A 20,240-nucleotide genomic window follows, 5' to 3' on the forward strand; every position below is an offset into this window, starting at 1 on the left:
GACAGTAAATTGTATTTGGCACCAAAATATTCTATTTTAATCTCGTTAGTTACACTACCTAATCTCATACACGTGCAATAAATTAATTAGGGTTTGTTTTGATGATCAAAGATTATAAATCTTTCATTCCATTACCAAAAATGTCAGATTTTTTGGACACCCAACAATTAAAAATCCCAAAGAACTGAAACCCAAGTATTTAATATCGGTTTGGAAGAGAATAAAGGTCAAATCATAGTTTGAATAAGGAAAATGGAAGAAAGTTTTGAGATGTTAAAACAGTTATTTGGGGGGCCGATGATAGGAGTTGAAAGAAAAATGGAAGGAATTATGATATCCCTTTTGGTTGAAATGGTAAAAAGTGGAATTCAGCAGACTGGTTCTCCAAGTTGTTCATTTTTATATTCCATTTATGTGCAGTCCACCATAATTTTCCAACTCAGACCGTCACACTTGGAATTTTGGATTCCAAGAAGAGATAGAGAGATATAGTAGAGAGGGGATTTTGCTGCGCAGCTCTGAGTGCCAAGAAATTTTCCTATTCTCAACAGTTGGAGTGGAGAGCCTTTTTTTTGGCTTTCTGGGACCGCGAAATCCTTCCCCGTCTCTCAAACTCAAGTGGGTCACTCTTTAAAGGTCCTACTCTAACCCACTTGCTTGCTTCCGGTGTCTCTAGCCTGCCTTCACCTGCCCCTTTATTCAACCTTTCTTCCCTCTTTTCAATGACCTCTGCGCCCTTCTCAGTGTGAATTAAGATCTAATTTCCTGGGGTTTCCATTCCTTACTCACATTCCGATTCCGTTATCAGGCGGTAATACTATTCAGGCTTCGATTGCGATATCGATATCATCTCTATGTGTATGTTCTTTGAGATTTAGTATCTGTTTGTGTTTTCAATTCAAGTTTGGAGTATCTTGTTTGTTAATCAAAACTAGGGAGTTATCGTTCAATACAAGCATCTGGGTCAGTCGGTAATTCTCGCTGCTTGACTTTGAACCTCTTGAAATCGTTATGGCTTCTGGGTTTGACATGACGGCTTAACTCTGGGGCTTTTCGTTAATGATTTGAGCTTTCAACGACTTTTAGTGGTGACCCAGGGATTGGAGTTTGATGCTAATTCTACGACAATGGAGAGGCTTATGGCCGGATTTTTACTTTAGCATTCGATTCTCTGACTCGGTGAAGGTAATATGAAGAACCTCCTCAAGAAGTTCCACATCATGTCCAGTGGTCAGTCAGACGACGCATCCGAAGGGTCTACTTCATCGAGGGGCAGTAAATTAATTGAGGCTTCATCGTCTGATAAGCTGCTATCTCGCTCCCGGCCGACCCATTTTAGCTCTGAGCATAAACCCTTATCGGGGTTATCCGGTTGGCTGAACTCTGTTACAAATAGGCGTAGCCCCAGCCCTCCATCATCTTCGAATCCCACTGCAGGGGAGATAATGGAGCCATCGGATTCAGTATCTAGCAGAGATGCTGCATTGGATACATCTAGGCATGATTCAGGGTCGAGTAACTCGAGGGATCCTGATATAGAGGAAGAGTATCAGATACAGCTTGCTTTGGAAATGAGTGCTAGAGAGGATCCTGAGGCGGCTCAGATTGAGGCTGTGAAGCAGATCAGTTTGGGGTCATGTGATCCTGATAACACTCCAGCTGAAGTTATTGCCTTCAGATATTGGGTAAATCTGCTCTGTTCACGAGCTAATTTAATGTGGTTGACTCTTACATTCTGTTCTCGTGCCTACATACATCTCTTAATGCTAATGCATTGCTCCAATTTGTTTGATTGACGTAAATTTTATAACTATCTTTCTGCCATAAAACCATGTTTATTATAAGTTTTTGTGGTTGCTAATTGAGATACTTAAAATCAGTGGCTCAGAATTTTGGAAATCGGGCTGCTTAGTGCCCGTGGATGAGGTGTGATGAATGCTTCATCTTCATCCATGAAATTGTTGTCTGCAATTAACCTCAAGCTGTTCAGTTAAAACTTCGGTTAACGTTATATTATCCATTCGTTTATGTCTGTTTGTTTGATTCGTCCAAGATTCACGAATGTTCTATATATCAGGGGAACATCGTGGTTGATATTAGAAGCAGATAATCACTCAAGTTATGCTGTGGTTGTATGTGTTAATATCGTCTCTTCTTTGACCCGTCTGGAAAAGGGTCGGTTGCAATATATGGAGTTTTATTCCTTCTTTTTCTTTTTTCATTTATGTTTAAATTTATATTTATTTAAAATAACCTTGATATTGTACTTGTTTATTTCATCATATTCATGTACAACTTCATCATGTTGAAGTAATTTCCTTATTTTCTTTTCTTCATATTTGTCTTTGCTTGGAGGTGTTTTTTCCCTGTAATTTGATTAATTTTTGTGAGAATTCTTTCTTATGTTCTCTTCTTGTACTTTCATTTGTTGAGTTCTGTTTTTCACCTGAAAGAAAAAACTTAGTCGCCACATGAATTTAGTGGACTATTCATGAGTACCGCTTGCACCCCGACATAGTTTACTCTATTTGCACCCCGACATGTTTTTGATAAATCTTTATTGAGTACCGCTTGTATTAATGTATCTTTACATAGGATGCCCATGTTTCTTTTATTGGTTTGGGAGGAACTGTTGAGATATAAAAGTGTGTAAGTATAGCTATCGAAGAACAACCAATAGGCAGAGTTGTGAATTTGAATACAAACTATGGTGTAAAACCATCTTTGGTAGTGTCCAAGAAATCGGGGATAAGATTGAATGCCTCGCTAGAAAAAAGAGGATTTTGAAAAGAGAGTAGTTGGAGATCACTTTGAAAAAGGCAAGATAGTTCCTTATAAATTCTGGAATATTCTCCAATAGGACATTAAGGTCACCTTGAAAGAATAAAAAAAATCCTCCTTATGTTACATACAAAAGAAGGAAAAAGCAATTAGAGTTCAAGACTTCAATTGTATCAGGTTAGTTTTGATGGAAACGTTCAAGACGCTCATTACTTTCATGGTTTCTCCTTACTAAAACACATTCATTGGAGGAGAAATGTGAGTGGCTATTCAAGATAACTCTATAAGGGAGCTTTATGTACTGTGTATGCCTATGTTTCATATCGGAACGAAAGTTGCTCTTATTGTAGAAGAAAAATAAGGAATTTCCTATATGATGGGAAAAAAACAAGGGAAACTCAATCACCTTATAAGTTGGGGGAATTCAACATTGCCTATAGAGAAAGAGGAATCGAGTTGGAAGATAGACGATTTGAGAAGAGATATTCACCCCCTCACTTTCTTTACAATTGTTTCATCTAATTGTTGTATAATCTCCAACTATGCATTAATATAATATGGTCAGTCATTTTCACCTTATTTGTCTATTTCAAACATGAATTTATTTTGTCGTAAAAATGAATTTTGTCATTTTTTCATACCGCCTTTTGGCTACAAAAACTACAAATGTTGGTGTATGATGTTGTACTTAGTAACATACCTTTATTGTGCATCTCTACTTTGTTTTACATTTATTCCTTTCTAACCCATCTCATATCGTAGATTTATGCGTGCTTCACAGAATTACAATTCTCTTAGCTATGATGACAAGATCTTGGATGGCTTTTATGACCTATATGGCGTCTTCACCGAGTCCACCTCAGAGAAAATGCCTTCCTTAGTTGATTTGCAAGGAGCACCAATGTCTGGCAGTGTCACTTGGGAAGCAGTTCTGATCAACAAAGCTGCTGATGCTAACTTATTGAAACTTGAACAGACAGCATTGGAGATGGCCATCAAGATGGGGTCAGAATCTCCAATTTCTGTAAATAGTTATTTGGTGCGGAAGCTTGCTGTTTTAGTTTCAGATCATATGGGGGGACCAGTGGGGGATCCTGAAAAGATGTTGATAAAATGGAGAAATCTTAGTTACAGCTTGAAAGCAACCCTTGGCAGTATGGTTTTGCCTCTTGGCTCCCTTACTGTAGGGTTGGCCCGTCATCGTGCATTGTTATTCAAGGTACTTGCACCCCGCAACCTAATTTTTATTTTTTATTATCATTTATGCATCAAACGATGAGTTTTATGTTGCTATTAAATTTACGACTTCACAATAGCCTTCGATGCCCAATTCTTGAGAATTCTAATAGGGTGATGTCATAAATACACCTATTCTAGTGTATCAAATGTTTGTAAGGTTCAGGACGATAAGTACCAAGTATGCATAAAGGTTGATAGTACGATGATCTGCTTAAAAAGTTCTGGAATTCTTGGAAAGTAGAAGAAAGTTTTTCTCTTAGGGAGGTGATCTACCAGTTTACTCTCAAGTTTGCCCCTTTATTACATTTCCATTTTTAAGATTTTGGTGGGTCTTGCTAAAAGAATGCAAAACTTTGTTGGAAATTTTCTATGCCAAGGTTTAATGAAGAGTGAGGTCGTCATTGATAAGCTGAAACCTTATGTCTCTTCAAAAGCTTTAGGAATAGTTGGTTTAACTAACATGAGGAAAAAAATGTCTCTCCTTGCCAATGCCATGGTGAAAGATTCTCCCAGTTAAATACTTACTCCGACTCGGTGTTGCATATGATAAAGATATACTAGGATAGAGTTCTCTTAGAAAAGTTAGACGGTGGTATTGTTAGGTGTCCTTAGATAGCCATCACCAAGTTGTGTTTCAACTTTGATATGGGGATTTCTGGTGAAGCTTGATAGGGAAGTTCAGTCATACTTTAGGCAGTCATGTTAGATCTTACATCGGTTGGAGAAGGGAATGAAACATTCTTTATAAAGGTGTGGAAACCTCTCCCTAGTAGATGCATTTAAAACCTTGAGGGGAAGCCCAGAAGAGAAATCCCAAAGAGGACAATATCTGCTAGCGGTGAGCTTGGGCTATTACAAATGGTATCAGAACCAGATATCGGATGGTGTGCCAGCAAGGATGCTGGCCCCCAAGGGGGTGGATTGTTAGATCTCACATTAGTTAGAGAGGGAAACGAACATTCCTTATAAGGGCGTGGAAACCTCTTCCTAGTAGACGCGTTTTAAAAACCTCGAGGGAAAGCTCGAAGGAAAATCCCAAAGAGGACAATATCTGCTAATGCTGGGCTTGATGTCCAAGGTGGTATTTTAATCTCATTATAGGGATTCAATTTTCTAAAGGAATGATGAAAGAGGAAATCTGGGTCGAAGCGAAACCTTTGCATGATCTAGATGGTTTTAACCTTGAAGTTGGGAACCTATACAGTATATTAGGGCAAGGTCGATTGATTCATCTGGTATCTTTTCTCTTAGTTTCACTTTTCTCCCTACAATAGAGTTCTGAGGTCCTTGACCATGATAATTGTTAGATGATCTAGAATTTGAAGATGCCTAATAAACCTTAATTCTTTGTCTGTTATTGATCTTTAAAAGAAAGCTCACAAAAAATACAAGAAAGCTCTCAAGAACACTAGTTGGCTCGTGGTCACTAGTTGTCCCTCCCCTTGTACATGGTATTTTAAGCATGTGATATAGTTATTTCTTATCTAGTACCTGATTTACCATATTGAAGTGTACGCCTACTGATCTAGAAATTTCAACCAATAGATAAGGATGCATTCAATCATGTAGTACAGATATTAATATTTTTCTGGTTAATAGTATTGGTTTGCTCCTTTTTCTTGTACTTTCTCCCTTTTAATGTGCAAATTGCATTGAACTTTTGCTATTTAAGATATTTATCTTACCCTTGGATCTTGCTTTTGCTGACTTGTGTTTATATGTTTATCTAGCTTTTGGCAGATGGCGTGGGCATTCCTTGTCGGTTGGTAAAAGGACCACAGTACACGGGTTCTGATGATGTGGCAATGAACTTCGTAAAGATTGATGATGGAAGGTAGCCTGCTATTATATGTTGCGTTTTCATCTTGCAGAAGAGTCTGTGAGTGTCTGTTTTTCTTTTCGAAAATTTTTCTTTTTAGCTTTTTGTGCATATCATTGTTTGGAAATGTGTCTTCTTTCTGCCTCTCGTTCTTTTGAGGTTGTACTATTGCACGAGCCTTGTAATTTGACGAGTGGGTATAATAACCTAATACACACATCTAGCAGAGGTATATAATTGTGAATTTAAATCATTATTAATTAATTGCTTGATTTTTCTAGCTATTGAAGTGGGAATCATGTTGAAAACAGAGGAAGAACTAAACTACTTGTCGTATTTATTTGGGGATTGGAAAATCGAAATCGTGTATTGAAGTTCTGATCCTTTGACTTCCAGGGAGTACATTGTCGATTTAATGGCAGATCCTGGTGCACTTATTCCAGCTGATGTTGCTGGATCGCATGTAGAGTATGATGGATCCCCTTTTTCAGCCAGTCCACTTTCTAGAGATGTTGATTCCTCTCAGGCAGCATCTTCAAGCAGTGGGGTTGGCAGTTCATTAGAGGAAAATCCATATTTTGGGATATCGGATAGGAAACCAAAGTCCGGGACTCTCAGTGCCACAAAGGAATATGATCCTCCCAATGTCAACAAGGGGCCGTCACGTGATTTTGCTAGCAAACCAAATTATCCTGGCATGCACATTCGATCACCTTCATGGACCGAGGGTGTTAGCTCACCTGCCGTGCGCAGAATGAAAGTAAAGGATGTTTCACAATACATGATTGATGCTGCCAAAGAGAATCCACGGTTGGCTCAGAAGCTTCATGATGTGTTGCTTGAAAGTGGTGTAGTTGCTCCCCCTAACTTGTTTACCGAGGCATACCCCGACCAAATAGATGTTATCGTTGAGTCTAAGTCACCAACGGAAGACAAGGATCAAAGTAGGAAGGTGCCTGGTCTCTGTGAAAGTGTAGATAAGAAAGATCCTCGTCCAACTAACTTTTTGCCGCCCTTGCCTCAGCCCAGACAGCATTCTAAAGCAAGCCCTACCCATGGCCAACAACTGCACCATAAACCTCTGGAACTAAACCTCTCTCTTGATTCAAGAGAATCATCTGGACAACCTATAGCCTTACCGTTTGAGGTAACTCCAGTGAAGTATGGGAGAAATGTGCCTGTCGCTGCTGCAGCAGCAGCTGCTGCAGCTGTTGTTGCATCATCAATGGTGGTAGCTGCAGCAAAGAATACCGATGCAAATCTCGAAATTCCTGTAGCAGCTGCTGCCACAGCCACTGCTGCTGCAGTGGTTGCAACAACGGCGGCTGTCAACAAGCAATATGAGCAGGTTGAGGCCGATGCTGCTCTTTATGAGCAACGTGGAAGTGGAGATAGGGAGCATGAAGCATGTGGAGAAAATTCAGAGGGTGAACGAATATCAGATAGATCGGTAGGAAACGAAAGCACAAAATCCGATATTACCCTTGATGATGTTGCAGAATGTGAAATCCCATGGGAAGAAATTTCCTTGGGCGAGCGTATTGGACTTGGTACTAACTGCTAATCCATGCATTGTGATGTTCTATTGAACTTATTTAAAATTTCATGTTTCTCATTTAAAAAAACATTTAAACTTCGATTCAGTTTTTTAACAGCTATAAGTAAAATTTGAACTTGTTTGAGTATTCTTTGTGCTGCAGGATCATATGGGGAGGTCTACCGTGGAGATTGGCATGGAACTGTGAGTTCTTTTATACAAACTGTGAAAATCTACCATTAAACATTATTGGTCTCATCTGTTTGGAGGAGTCTGCTAACGGATTCCGTTCTTCGTTAATTATTATCATGTCCTAAGGGTGTAGACCTTATAGCCATCATCTGTTTCTGTAGGAGGTAGCTGTGAAGAGATTTCTAGACCAGGATATTTCTGGCGAAACTCTTGAAGAATTCAAAAGTGAGGTACGACATCGTCAGTCTTTTACTTCGGGACATTTGCAACTGATGTCCTCTAATGATTCAGTAGAGAATTCAATTTCATGGACACCTCTCATGTTTATCCTTTCATCAAGTTCTCAAGCCTGCATCTGTGATTATTATTATATAGATAGCTAAGACTGTTATAATTTTCAGTATCTTATGCTGTGATTTCCATTTGAAGGTTCGAATTATGAAAAGGCTTCGGCATCCAAATGTTGTTCTCTTCATGGGAGCTGTGACTCGTGCTCCCCATCTTTCAATTGTTACCGAATTTCTTCCCAGGTACATCAGCTCTCTACGTATGTGACTATCGCATCATATTTCTATTAAACTAACTAATAACATCGTAAACGGAGTAGGACCATGTGGAACTATTTTCTAAAGCTTAGATAACCGAACTATCAGCTTTTAAAATATAAAAAACAAAACTCATCTTAGTTGTAAAAGTTAGAGGCCTGCATGAGAAATAATTTGTTTACTTATCCATATAGATGTCTAATATGATATTGTTCTATGCCCTTCATGTTTTGAGGCAAAGGCCAAAAATCTCACATATCCAATGGTATATTGGCTGCAGAGGTAGCTTGTACAGGTTGCTTCACCGTCCCAACAATCAATTAGACGAACGAAAGCGAATGAGGATGGCCCTTGATGCAGTATGGTTTTGTTTATATAGTCAATTCCTGTTTCATTTTGGCACCAAATAAATCCTGGACTTTGTTTAATCGACATTCTTCTTCAAATGAATGACATAATTTTCAGGCTCGGGGAATGAATTATTTGCACAATTGCACGCCTGTCGTTGTACACCGTGATTTGAAGTCCCCAAATCTACTTGTCGATAAAAATTGGGTCGTTAAGGTGAAACTCTTGTTTCATTGCTCAAATTTTAAACTTCTGTGGTATAATCAGTCCACTGTTAACAATATATTTTTGTTTAGGTGTGTGATTTTGGTTTATCAAAAATGAAGCATAGCACATTTCTTTCTTCAAGGTCAACAGCGGGAACCGTAAGTAGTTTATTAATTTTCGTGTGTTTCGATATACTCATACGGAAATACTCATACGGAATCGCGATTACAAGTTTTCAACCATGTGAAAGAGATGCTTTAACAATATCTAATGTTCATGTTATTATCTTTCAGGCTGAGTGGATGGCTCCAGAAGTGCTGAGAAATGAACCTTCAGATGAAAAGTAAGATTTTTACATGAAAAGGAACCTATTTGGATGTTTTCTTCTTTTTCTTAATCATTTTGGTTATACCTTTTGCATAGGTGCGATGTCTATAGTTACGGAGTCATACTTTGGGAGCTGTCTACGATGCAACAACCGTGGGGAGGAATGAACCCAATGCAAGTTGTTGGCGCCGTTGGCTTTCAGCATCGCCGTCTTGACATCCCAGACAATATGGATCCTGCCATCGCCGACATTATTAGGAAATGCTGGCAAACGTAAGTATTAAAATGTTGCTTCAAAGTGACTCGTCTTGTCTCATAAGTTTGTATTTAGCCATTTCAATCTCTGTTGCATATGACCATTATGAAACTTATGCCACTTTGATTCACTTTCTTTTTTGTATACTTCAGTTGGTTAGCTCTCAATATATAGCTGTTTGGAATGTTAAAAGCATCTCCTAGATGATAGTGATAAGCCTCCAATAGTTGAAGTATGTTGTTAGAGAGTGAAACACGGAAACAGCTTAGCCGTTAATTAGTTAGTTCGAGTGGCAGAAGATTGTCTTGGTCGGGGTGGTATCTTTTAGGTACCGGAGCTCTCGTGCTCTGAATTAGTTACATTTGATTATGTTATCAGCTTGAAGTCTCATGCTTCTAATGGTATAGCTGAGCTAGATCCTATTAACTCTATCTGTGACTCTTCAGTGAAATCTTTTACTCATGAAATCACGTTTGTTCTTGTTAGCTAAATTGCATTCTAGTGCAATCAGGATCTGATGAGGCACATTTGGAAGGGTTTGCTGAGGTATTAGACATCATTTTGGATCAACCCTCGTTACAGCTTAACAGCTCCAAGAACACAAAGTTTATATGTGATTGCTTGTACTTTGGTATCTTATCGAACAAAAAGAAAAAGGACGTAGAAATCTCATGGTTAATCTACCTTTTTTATGCGTTCTTTTGGTGAAATTGTGACTTTATGTTTGAAAGTATAAGGTAGATGCATTCATAGAGTAGAGTAACACATATGATTACCTGATGTCTGATCACTTTGTAGAGATCCAAGGTTAAGACCTTCATTTGCGGAGATTATGGCTGCGTTAAAGCCGCTGCAGAAGCCAATGTCGAGTTCTCAAGTGCCGAGACCAAGTGGTCGTGATAAGGCTCGATTGTTGCAAGTTGCGGAAGACCCGTCAGGCTAGGCAAACCAAGTTGAGAAGCTTGTCTGGTTGAGATTAAAGAAGGGCAGGGAAGCCTGAGGAAGGGAGATTGCTTGAGAATGAAGAGCAAAAGCTGTGATGAATTTGAGACTGTGATTCTTTTCCAATTTTCTGGTTTCTCAATGTTATCAGAGATGGGACATTGTCAGGATGTGTATTTGTTGTAAAAAAAGGAAAAAGAAAAAAAAAAAGAAGAATCAAAAGGTTAGTTGAAAACAATGTAATTGATGTGTTGGGTACATTATTACAGTTGCAGGTGGATTGGATTGTTTGAACAGAAGATGATAAACTGGGAATGGAGAAACAAAGCATTTTGTTAACCACTCAACTGATTGGTTGCTCAACTCTCCTCCTCAACTTTATTTATATGTTTCAAAATTTCCACCTTTATTTTATTTTATTTTGTAACTCATAAATTCGCCTCTGCTAGTGCTAGATATCAGGTGGTGAGTCAGCGAGTCAGCAAGGATGTTAGGCCCCATGGGATTGTAACAACCCATGTCCACCACTAGCAGATATTGTCTTGTTTGTGCTTGCCCTTTCGAATTTATTCTCAAAGTTGTTAAAATGCATCTGAGATGTTTTCACACCTTTATAAAGAATGTTTGGTGGGATCTCACAATCCACCCCTTTCTGGGCCTAGCGTCATCGTTGACACTCGTTCCCTTCTCCCATCGATGTGGGACCCTTCAATCTACCCCTTCAGGGCCCAGCGTCCTTGTTGACACACCGCCTCGTATTCACTCCCCTTCGTGACTTAACCCCCTTGTTGGCACATTGCTCAGTGTCTTACTCTGATGCCATTTGTAACAACTTTCACCGCCGGACGGATATTATTCTCTTTAGGCTTTCACTTTTGGAGTTCCTCTCAAATATTTTTAAAACGTGTCTGTCAAGAAGAAGTTTTCACACCCTTGTAAGAAATGTTTCGTTTTCCACTCCAAACAACAATATGAGATCTCACAGGGGAAATACGAATAAGAAACAAATGGAGAGGAGCCACCATCTAAATATCTGAAGAAGGGATAAGGTAGTGACAGGGACTATCATCCAATTCTTCCTGCTGCTTCTTCAATTATATTGTTATTGTAACTTGCTGCAGCTGCTATCTGCTTGTGATCATGGCTTCCTTTTTCGGATCAAATACATTTCTATCCCACCCACTTACCAGAACTTATCACTTGGCTTCCTCACAAACACCTTCACCTTCAACCCCACCTTCCCAACCGCCGCAAACTCCGTCGCCATCTCCATCTCTGAGCACTACTTCATCGGAGCCACCAAAACCAGCCCCAACAAGGGTGGAGCAACAGAGACCAACCACCAATGTCGAGTCCACGGATTGGATTGCTTCAACCTTGACAAGGCGATTCGGGCTCGGCGCAGGCCTTGGGTGGGCTGCTTTTCTCGCCTTTGGTGTAATCTCCGAACAGATCAAAACCCGCCTCGAAGTCTCTCAAGAAGTAGCAAATACAAGGTCCTCAATCCCTTCTCTTTTTCAATTTCGCATTAATTTCCTTAGCCCCAAATTGAATTAAGAACAGTAGAACGAACACGAACCAATTCTTGTAAACTTCCATAATAACCAAGCATTGGATTGTGCAGAAACGTTGAAAAGGAAGAGGAAGTAGAGCTACCCAATGGCATAAGGTGCATATCTAACATCTTATAACTTGCCCTCTTTCTCACTCATCTAACACATTCTGCTGATGCAAAAACAGGTATTACGAGCTGAGAGTTGGCGGCGGCGCCACACCGAGGTCCGGGGACTTGGTTGTGATAAACCTCAAGGGAAAGATACAAGGCAGTGATGAAGTATTTGTAGATACCTTTGAAAGTGGTAGAAAGCCACTGGCTTTGGTGATGGGCTCAAGACCTTACAGCAGAGGAATGTGTGAAGGTTTGGAATATGTGGTGAAATCCATGAAAGCAGGTGGTAAGAGGAGAGTTATAATTCCTTCTAATTTGGGGTTTGGAGAGAAAGGTGGAGATTTGGGTTCTGGTCTTCAAATTCCTCCATTTGCAACTTTAGAGTACGTTGTTGAGCTTGACAAGGTGTCCATTGCTCCTGCTTGAACTCTTCTTCAATCAATGCCCATACCTCTACTTAGTTTGTAACTCACATCAATTCTCTGGTTTGTAATTCATCCAAATATAGAGAAAGGAACAACTGGGTCTTCTACATGAAATCTTACCTCGGTTACAGAAATAAATGAAACATTTCTTATAATAATGTGTAAACATTTCTCGGAAGACATGTTTTAAAATCATTTCTTATAATAATGTGTAAACATTTCTCGGAAGACATGTTTTAAAATTGTAAGACTGACATCACTCACCAAAACAGATAATATTTGCTATTGGTAAATTTGAACGGTTATACTTTTTAACTATCCATGAGCTCTCGAAATCTTATACTTTTCGTCGATATCTTTGATATCCTTGAACTTTAAGAATATACTTTCAATAAGTGATTGACTTATTTGATAGTTTTTAAAAGATAATAAAAAGTTTAAAAGGATGAGAGTGAATTTATTTTTTATTTAAAAAAAATATATTTTTTTGTTTATTTATTTAATTTTATAATTATAAAATATATATTAAAATCGGTTACAAATTTTAATTAAATGTTTAAAAATAAACTATTATCCATAGAAGTACCTTTCTCGAAAAGTGATTGTAATGGCGGGAACGGAGGAACTCTCTTGGATTCTCTGATTGACTAATTTGTTATTTAACCAGATAAGAATCTTAATGAACGGGAGAAACTGAAATCCAGAGCGTTTCGTCGTTGACAGCTTCATGGGCACTGTGATCGACTCCCATTTCTTNTTTTTTTTTTTTTTTTTTTTTTTTTTTTTTTTTTTTTTTAATTTTAACTTTTAATGTCGCGAGTGAAATGAGACTGTAAAGAAGAAATTGGACGTTTCTACGGAAACAGACTGAAGAATTTGATTCAGAATTGCTTAGTAAGAAAGAATTTGGTCGTTTAGGTGCTGAGAAACGTAGAGGCATTTGGTATCACTGTTTAGTTTTGATATCTAATTATGAAGTTTCTGATTTACAGGTAGCACAAATTTTGTGATACTTACTGTTTTGACTCTAGTTCTTCAAGGCACTTGGCATTTTAGACAGGTAATGCTGTTTGATTCTGTAAGCTGCCTGAGAACGATTATTAAACAATTTTCCTGATGTAACAAATGCCAATCATGGTTTCAAAGTTCTGTGAAAACCTGCCTTGGGTTTAACTCTATAGTTTTGACTTACCAAATGACTGAAGAAACTTGTAGGAGTTCCTTTTTGGCGTACTTCACTGTCGACATTGTGTTGCTCAAGTTGTTCATGTCCTGTTCTTGCACTGTATCCGAACTGCCTATTCTATGAAACGAAGTTGGTGTTCTATAGAAAAATTTAATCTGAAAGTATGGTTCTATTTTTCCAGGTAATTCTGTCTGTGCTTGTAGTGACATGGGGCCTTCGTCTCGGTTTTTTCTTGTTAATGAGGTATTTATAACAGCTTGCCATGAATAAGTCTTCAATTTTCACATTTCATTTTGGTGGTAATCTTGTATTGCATGCTTAGAATTAGTATAAGAGATAGAACTTGTTTTGTTCTTCATACTCTTCCAATTTAACCCAATAGCAATAAGCTTTTCTAAGCATTTTTCCATCATGAATATTTTTGCATGTTGTAGTAAATGTCGTGGCCTTAATCTGAAGAAAAATGTTTGTTACCTAGTTATGTATTATCAACCCAACTAGTAATTTATGTAAGCACACATGGAAATCAAGCACTATGTAACAGCCTAAGCCTACCGCTAGCCGATATTATCTTTTTTAGGCTTTTCCTTTCGAGCTTGCCCTCCAGGTTTTTAAAACGCATCTACTAGAGAGAGGTTTCCATGCCCTTATAAAGAATGCTTCGTTTTCCTCCCCGACCGATATGGGATCTCACTCACTAATTCCTCAGTTGTTCTCAGTATTATTAGAAAATTGGCCAAGGTAGTTTTCGAAATATATGTCTATAGGCTATAATGTTGAATTATACTGCTGGAAATCATAAATTTTTGTTCAGTCTATGGATGACCTGATAGGACAATATCGATGGAAATCATTGTATATCAGGTGCTTATTGTTGTTTCTTTTTTTTTTTTTTTTCTCTTTATGTTTCTCTCAGGATTTTGCAATGGGGAGAGGATCGACGTTTTGATCAAATTCGTAGTAATTTGGGAAAATTAGCAGTTTTCTGGATATTGCAGGTGGATTTGATTATTCTTTTATCATTCGTGCAATCCTCATATTAAAATCTCATTTTAGCTACTCTAACCACCATTTCATTGATTCAGGCTGTCTGGGTCTGGACCGTAAGTTTACCTATCACGGTGGTCAATGCAAGCAATCACAATCCATCTCTCCGAGCTGCGGATGTAATTGGGTGGATTATGTGGTTAGTGGGTGTTGTAATCGAAACTACAGCTGATCAACAAAAATTGGCATTTAAAAACTCTCCAGAAAACAGGGGGAAGTGGTGCGATGTTGGACTTTGGAAGGTCTCTCGTCATCCTAATTACTTTGGTGAGGTTAGGCCACTGCCAAAAGTACATTTACTTTGTACCTGGCATTCCACGTATTCTTTCTTTATGCACTTTCGAAAACTTTGTAAGTGGCTATCTATTTCTGCTTAATACTCTTGCTTTATACTGAGATCCTTGGGCCTTTCCATTAGCTTTAACAAAAGCTCACTCTACTTTATAATATTCCTCTCTGTCCAAGGCGACCGCCGACAAATATTGTATTTTAAAACCTTGAGGAAGCCAGAAAGGAAAGTCCAAAGAAGACAATATTTGGTAGTAGTAGGTTTTGGCTAATACAAATAGTATCAGAGCCAGACACCGGGCGGTGTGCCAGCGAGGACGTTGGGCCCCCAAGGGGGGTGGATTGTGAGATCTCACATCGATGGAAACTTTTCCCTAGCATACACGTTTTAAAACCTTGAGGGGATGCCCGAAAGGAAAAACTCAGAGAACAATACCTACTGGCGGTTGATTTGGGCGGTTACATCCTCTCACTTAACTTACTAGCCTGCCAAGTCTAAGCCAAGGAATGACATTCTTCTTCGGAAGAAGAGTTGCTTGCGCTCTAGGTTATTAGTAGATACTTAGAAAATATAATTATCATTTTCTTGGACACCCTCATATGCAAGTGCTTAGCTTACGATATATTACTTTTCATAGGAAAGAATGCTCAAGATATGAACCTTTGATAAACTCAAATGTTGACATTTGTGATGAAGAAATTGTGTTTCCCTCCGAGTAAGGATTCAAATTATTAGTTTGGTGGTGTGTAGCTGCACTGACTTATCGTATTGCGAATTATTTTCTACCACGGGGTTGCATATATTTTCTACCAGATAAGTATTTCTCTTAAAATCCTTTTATAGATGAACGCTTTTAACAACGGTGATAACAGATCTTTCTTTGGTGGGGAATCTTCGTTGCTTCCACTCCCGTTCTGGAAGGTATTGAGTGGCTTGTGATACTTGGGCCAATATTCCTAACATTGCTGCTTCTTTTTGTCAGTGGGATCCCTCTACTTGAGGTTTGCTTTCCCCTCCCTTTCAATTAATGAGCAAATCTTTCTTCGACTTAATTACTAGCATGTTTTGTATTAACAGAAATCAGCAGATAAGAAGTTTGGGAATGTGACCGAATACGTACGTTATAAAAGAGAGACTAGGTGGGGTTCTTTTTTTTCTTGTTCTTTCATTTATTAACACTCCCACTAATTTGACAACCATATGGTAAAAGTAATGATCCGTTTGATTCTACTCCAGCCCCCTGATCCCACTGCCTACAGCAATATATGGAAACCTGCCCTCGTGGTTCAAGAAAAACTTTCTATTTGAATTTCCTTTTTACAGCCGCAAATTCCCCGGGGCGAGCAAAACTGGTGAGAGAGAATTGTAACTTCATTGCTTTAATTGTAACTCATTTGCTTGCTTACGCATGCGTCACCTATATTATGTATCTGAAATAAAGCCAACATCTGTACTCCTCATTTATGACTGATGGTTACTTAAGCATGTAACAAAAACTATTGATATTTTACCTTCGTAAGTCTGATACCTTGACCGACAGTACTGAGCCAGCGTCATTTGAAATATGCAGGATCTATAAACGAATACCCGTGCATAATTTTTCTTCTTCATTTTCTTATTCTTTGAAGTTATATATTTTCAATTCAGGGATTTTATTAAGCATGACAAAATCATCAGGATGATAACTCTTGAAACGGCACAAGCTAATTCTATCTATTGCCTGAAGTTTCTTACGATTTGTGCAAGGTACAGAGCAAGCAAGGACGAAAGCAGCGACAGATTGATGAAGGGTTAGCATTTGGACTTGTTGAGTTCTTGTTTTCATTAGTTTGATTAGAGCTTACGACACTACTCTTGCCACTGTTCCTCTTATGATGTATCTATTGATTACACAACCGACATTGATACTTGTTTGATTAATTGTTGTATGACGGAGAGGATATTGTATGAAAAATATGAACTGCTAAATGCCACCTCAAAATCTTTGAGTTTGTACCTATCAAAGTAAACCAAGATGAAACAAAGGGCATATTTTGTCTCTTTTAATATTTTATTCACATGATTATTTTTCAGATTTAGGGAAAATTGCGAATGTTAGGTCCGTTAATTCTTTGTTATTACTGTTTTGTGTAGGAATATTGATATTCCCACTTTATGCAGGAATGCTTGCAATCCTCATCATCTTGACTCGTCAATGGTCATGTGACCCATTAGCCTCTGTCTTCTATACTCAAAGGGGCATGTCAAAAAGCAATCATTTTTGTAGAAGTGCATCAATAAGTTTACTAAAATGTAGGCTTGCTGCAGGTACAGGAGCTCACATAAATAGCGAGATAAGAATTGAAATGATGGGGTTTATATTGGTGTCACCCTGAGTCTACTGTGCACACATTAGTCTTTAATCACCTTTTCTATTTGTTCAATCTCATCATCAATGCCTGTCTTTTGATTGCACATGATAGACTTTCCCTGTTTTCTTATCAGACTTTATCTTCTCGTGTATATGGATAGTGATTTGAATTTAATAGAGAAAAGTAATGGATTGAATTGCCAGTGTGTTCTATGATGACAAAAAGCAGCAAAAGATGGAAGTCTTTGGCTGAAGTTGATTGATCTTTGAAGCATTCAAAGGGATGATAACTACAAATTTCCCACTAAGTGGGGGCTGCTTGTTTATCAGCCTGTTCTTTCGGCTGCCGCTGAAATTGAATTGATTTGGTACATTATATTGATAAACACTGACGTTTAAATTGAAGATTCTTTTATAGGCCCCCCAACAGGTAGCCGGTCGCTGGGCTCTTGAGAGTTCTTCCCTGCTAACTTTCAATGCCCTCCTCCCCTCAGTGCTGATGGCCGTAATTTGAAACAGACAGACTCCACTGAGCCAAGGTAAAGGCCTTAACCGAATATTTCAATTCAAATTTGCAACTGTTTCGTAATATACATGTTCTTAAATGAAAAAGTAGTGTTTAGGTGAACTTTTTTTTAAAAGAAAAGCAAGTGTGTCAAGTAGAGTGGAAAATGGCTCCCTTTTTAAATATATTTTCATGTGAAAAGCACTGCCATTGGATGGCTGACCCAGCTGGCATGCTTTACCTTATAAAGATATAGCCAACGGAACACACTAGAAATCCACTCACACTATCCCAGCACAGCTTTTCACCTCATGTAATACAATACTGTCATTTCCATATTAGCAATTGGGACAAGAGACTGCGATTCTTGCAAGCTAATCAGCTTCTTAGTTCCCTTTTACTCATAAGTCATAGTCCACAAGAACCAAAAGCCAGCCATTAATACAAGGCCCCAACGGCCAAAAGCCTATTAATACCTAGTAACAATAGAGAGAGAGAGAGAGAGATGGCATCAATACAAGTCCATTAGTCAAAGCCACTATTCCCCATAAACAAACTCCTATCAAAAGTATCATAATAAACGTTTTTTTTTTTTCTTTTGCTTAAAGTGCATCTAACTGTGATGAGGGCAAAAAGTAACCAAATAGTTGCCACCAGTGCAAGTTGCAATGCTAGTGGGATCATCATAAGCATAAGAGTAAGCCTTAGGACAAGCGGTCTTGAAGATCTTGGAATATGCGGTTGGCTTGCAGGACTGCGGATTACCAAACCTGCCTGTGCAGCAATACCTTGGAGAATTGAATGCAGAGCAAGCACTTTTGCAGGCCACCACTCTGTGGTCATCGTGAGATCTAACTTGTAAGCCCACAGGACAGATCATGTTAAGGTCACTCACACACCCAGCATAGCTACATTTCCCGGAGCCTTTAGACGGGGTAATGGACATAGCCAGATTGTAGCCATCAACAAGGCTCACATCATAGAAATCTTGGTCATTTCCAAGTGTAATCTCAGCAAGAGTGGCTGGTGGGGCACCTCCAATGCCATTGCAGTAGAGGGCACCACCACAATCCCCTGTAGCGCACTTGCCTCTGCCAGATGCGTCGAAAGCACAGCCATGGCGGCCCCAGAAACGGCCAGACCACAGGGCTGGAAGGCGTAGAGAGTAGCCCTTGTTGGGTGGGAGCTTGAAGCCTCCGCGAGCCAACAAGGGCTTGCCAGCACTGGGCTGAATGCCAGGCCAAACTGGATGAGGGCATTTGTTGTAGAATGTTATTGTAGTTGCAGAGACGAAAACTGTAGCAAATGCAAGAAGAAAAACCATGGAGTTGAGTCACATTGTTTAGAATCTAAGAACACAAAACATAACCCGAAGATTTCATTAGTGAGTCAGTTACCTGAATTGTAGGAAGTCAAGAGGGTGTAGAGAGTGAGAACCACAAGAGATCTCAGATAAACCATCATGACTGATAGTGTTATAGAGAGTTAGAGAGAGTATGTCTTTCTTCTGCTCAAGCTCCCTCAAAAAGTTGATGGATATGAGTGCTTATATAGAGAAATAGACAATGCAGGTCAGAGGGGAAATGGAGTAAAATTAGGAGGAGAGAGACCTGGCGCACTCAAAAAGTGGATTCGGATTGATTTAGAGAACGAATTATTCATTGTAAGATGGTAAAAAACTCTCTCCAAAGATAATATTCAAGAGTAAAAGTTCAAAAAAGACCATATTTATTTTAGAGCGGGGTTAGAGAGAGGGATAAATGATGACAAAGTTGCCCAGTTCCCAAAGATGTCAGAAGCACAGGAGGGGCTTTGGCTGTGTTCATTTTACAAAAAGGAAACTCCTTCACATGTCAAGGGAATCTGTTTTGAATAAAAGTATGAAGTGGCCTACTGGTATATGACCTCTCTCCTCCATTCTTCAGAAAACTGTAAACCACTTCACTTTCTCCAATGAACCTACTAATGACTGCTACCCATTTTAGATTCTTCCTCGAGAACCAAAACTTTATTTTCCTGATTATAAATTTGATTTTGTGGATAAAATTTATCAATAACTTTTGCTATTAGTTTATGTACTTAGCCTTCATTAGATCCTATAGAAAAGTATTTGAATTTTTGTTGTGTTAATTTGGATGAGAGGAATGTTGATTCAATCAATTATGGAAAACAAGATATATTTCGAAAAAATTCGAGACATGATATTTGATGAGGTTTGGATTAGATATTAATTACCATTTCAAATATTAGTACGAGTTCTTATTTCACAAATTTATTCGGTGAAAGTTTAAGGCTACCACTAGTAGATATTATTTTAAAACACGTCTACTCGAAGGAAGTTTCTACACTCTTATAATAAATACTTCATTTTCTACCCTAACCGGCGGGATCTCATATGAGATTATTGTCTTTTATTAAAAAAACACTATTATTTCATAACAGTAAAATCCAAAAACAACGTTTCCTTTCAAAATTGGTAACCCAATGATTTAATCTAATGATACATTTAGTGCGAGAATTAATTTTATAATTAATTGATTGATGATATTAACAACAGCAGTAAGGTCGGCACGTGT

The 20,240-nt window shown here is 38.5% G+C and overlaps 4 protein-coding genes across 9 annotated transcripts; 3 read left to right on the top strand and 1 right to left on the bottom strand.

Annotated features, from left to right (window-relative positions):
- The first annotated feature begins 355 nt into the window (after positions 1 to 355).
- On the top strand, positions 356 to 10,540 carry LOC111783009 (probable serine/threonine-protein kinase SIS8). Of its 2 annotated transcripts, none has more exons than XM_023663875.1 (13): positions 356 to 1,685; positions 3,563 to 4,000; positions 5,751 to 5,854; positions 6,236 to 7,389; positions 7,540 to 7,580; positions 7,730 to 7,798; positions 7,998 to 8,098; positions 8,394 to 8,472; positions 8,579 to 8,677; positions 8,758 to 8,826; positions 8,962 to 9,011; positions 9,092 to 9,268; positions 10,050 to 10,540. In XM_023663875.1, the coding sequence occupies exons 1-13, from the start codon at positions 1,191 to 1,193 to the stop codon at positions 10,192 to 10,194; spliced, it is 3,021 nt and encodes a 1,006-aa protein (XP_023519643.1). In that variant the 5' UTR covers positions 356 to 1,190; the 3' UTR covers positions 10,195 to 10,540. The 2 variants fall into 2 exon arrangements, with proteins under 2 accessions (XP_023519643.1, XP_023519644.1); XM_023663876.1 differs by having other exon boundaries at positions 1,560 to 1,685; positions 3,544 to 4,000.
- Positions 10,541 to 11,232: 692 nt separating this feature from the next.
- On the top strand, positions 11,233 to 12,442 carry LOC111783012 (peptidyl-prolyl cis-trans isomerase FKBP17-2, chloroplastic). The gene is made up of 3 exons (XM_023663879.1): positions 11,233 to 11,689; positions 11,818 to 11,862; positions 11,934 to 12,442. Exons 1-3 carry the CDS (start codon positions 11,334 to 11,336, stop codon positions 12,286 to 12,288), a joined length of 756 nt encoding a protein of 251 aa, XP_023519647.1. The 5' UTR covers positions 11,233 to 11,333; the 3' UTR covers positions 12,289 to 12,442.
- A 725-nt stretch (positions 12,443 to 13,167) lies between these two features.
- LOC111783014 lies at positions 13,168 to 17,362 on the top strand. Of its 5 annotated transcripts, none has more exons than XM_023663882.1 (9): positions 13,170 to 13,347; positions 13,655 to 13,716; positions 14,390 to 14,471; positions 14,559 to 14,792; positions 15,682 to 15,810; positions 15,887 to 15,948; positions 16,046 to 16,161; positions 16,556 to 16,599; positions 16,970 to 17,362. In XM_023663882.1, exons 2-8 carry the CDS (start codon positions 13,712 to 13,714, stop codon positions 16,591 to 16,593), a joined length of 666 nt encoding a protein of 221 aa, XP_023519650.1. In that variant the 5' UTR covers positions 13,170 to 13,347; positions 13,655 to 13,711; the 3' UTR covers positions 16,594 to 16,599; positions 16,970 to 17,362. The 5 variants fall into 5 exon arrangements, with proteins under 5 accessions (XP_023519651.1, XP_023519650.1, XP_023519649.1 ...); XM_023663885.1 differs by having other exon boundaries at positions 13,173 to 13,347; positions 16,562 to 16,599; XM_023663883.1 differs by lacking the exons at positions 16,556 to 16,599; positions 16,970 to 17,362 and adding an exon at positions 16,457 to 16,546 and having other exon boundaries at positions 13,168 to 13,347.
- Positions 17,363 to 18,028: 666 nt separating this feature from the next.
- Positions 18,029 to 19,268, bottom strand: LOC111783013 (thaumatin-like protein). Its single transcript, XM_023663880.1, has 2 exons — positions 19,062 to 19,268; positions 18,029 to 18,960 (listed from the first exon to the last, which is right to left on the bottom strand). The coding sequence occupies exons 1-2, from the start codon at positions 19,126 to 19,128 to the stop codon at positions 18,278 to 18,280; spliced, it is 750 nt and encodes a 249-aa protein (XP_023519648.1). The 5' UTR covers positions 19,129 to 19,268; the 3' UTR covers positions 18,029 to 18,277.
- Between the last annotated feature and the right edge of the window lie 972 nt (positions 19,269 to 20,240).

Source organism: Cucurbita pepo, chromosome LG20 (assembly GCF_002806865.2).
Source record: "Cucurbita pepo subsp. pepo cultivar mu-cu-16 chromosome LG20, ASM280686v2, whole genome shotgun sequence".
Taxonomy (NCBI): Eukaryota; Viridiplantae; Streptophyta; class Magnoliopsida; order Cucurbitales; family Cucurbitaceae; genus Cucurbita; species Cucurbita pepo.

Bases quoted from the DNA above. Each gene is read 5' to 3' on its own strand.
- LOC111783009 (XM_023663875.1), top strand. From the start codon at position 1,191: ATGAAGAACCTCCTCAAGAAGTTCCACATCATGTCCAGTGGTCAGTCA. The intron at 1,686-3,562 runs GTAAATCTGCTC...CGTGCTTCACAG, and splicing joins TTATTGCCTTCAGATATTGG to AATTACAATTCTCTTAGCTA. The intron at 7,390-7,539 runs GTACTAACTGCT...TTTGTGCTGCAG, and splicing joins GGGCGAGCGTATTGGACTTG to GATCATATGGGGAGGTCTAC.
- LOC111783013 (XM_023663880.1), bottom strand. From the start codon at position 19,128: ATGATGGTTTATCTGAGATCTCTTGTGGTTCTCACTCTCTACACCCTC. The intron at 18,961-19,061 runs GTAACTGACTCA...CATTTGCTACAG, and splicing joins CTTGACTTCCTACAATTCAG to TTTTCGTCTCTGCAACTACA.
- LOC111783012 (XM_023663879.1), top strand. From the start codon at position 11,334: ATGGCTTCCTTTTTCGGATCAAATACATTTCTATCCCACCCACTTACC. The intron at 11,690-11,817 runs GTCCTCAATCCC...TGGATTGTGCAG, and splicing joins CAAGAAGTAGCAAATACAAG to AAACGTTGAAAAGGAAGAGG. The intron at 11,863-11,933 runs GTGCATATCTAA...ATGCAAAAACAG, and splicing joins GAGCTACCCAATGGCATAAG to GTATTACGAGCTGAGAGTTG.
- LOC111783014 (XM_023663882.1), top strand. The intron at 15,811-15,886 runs GTTTGCTTTCCC...TTGTATTAACAG, and splicing joins GTGGGATCCCTCTACTTGAG to AAATCAGCAGATAAGAAGTT. The intron at 16,162-16,555 runs GTGAGAGAGAAT...GATTTGTGCAAG, and splicing joins CCCCGGGGCGAGCAAAACTG to GTACAGAGCAAGCAAGGACG.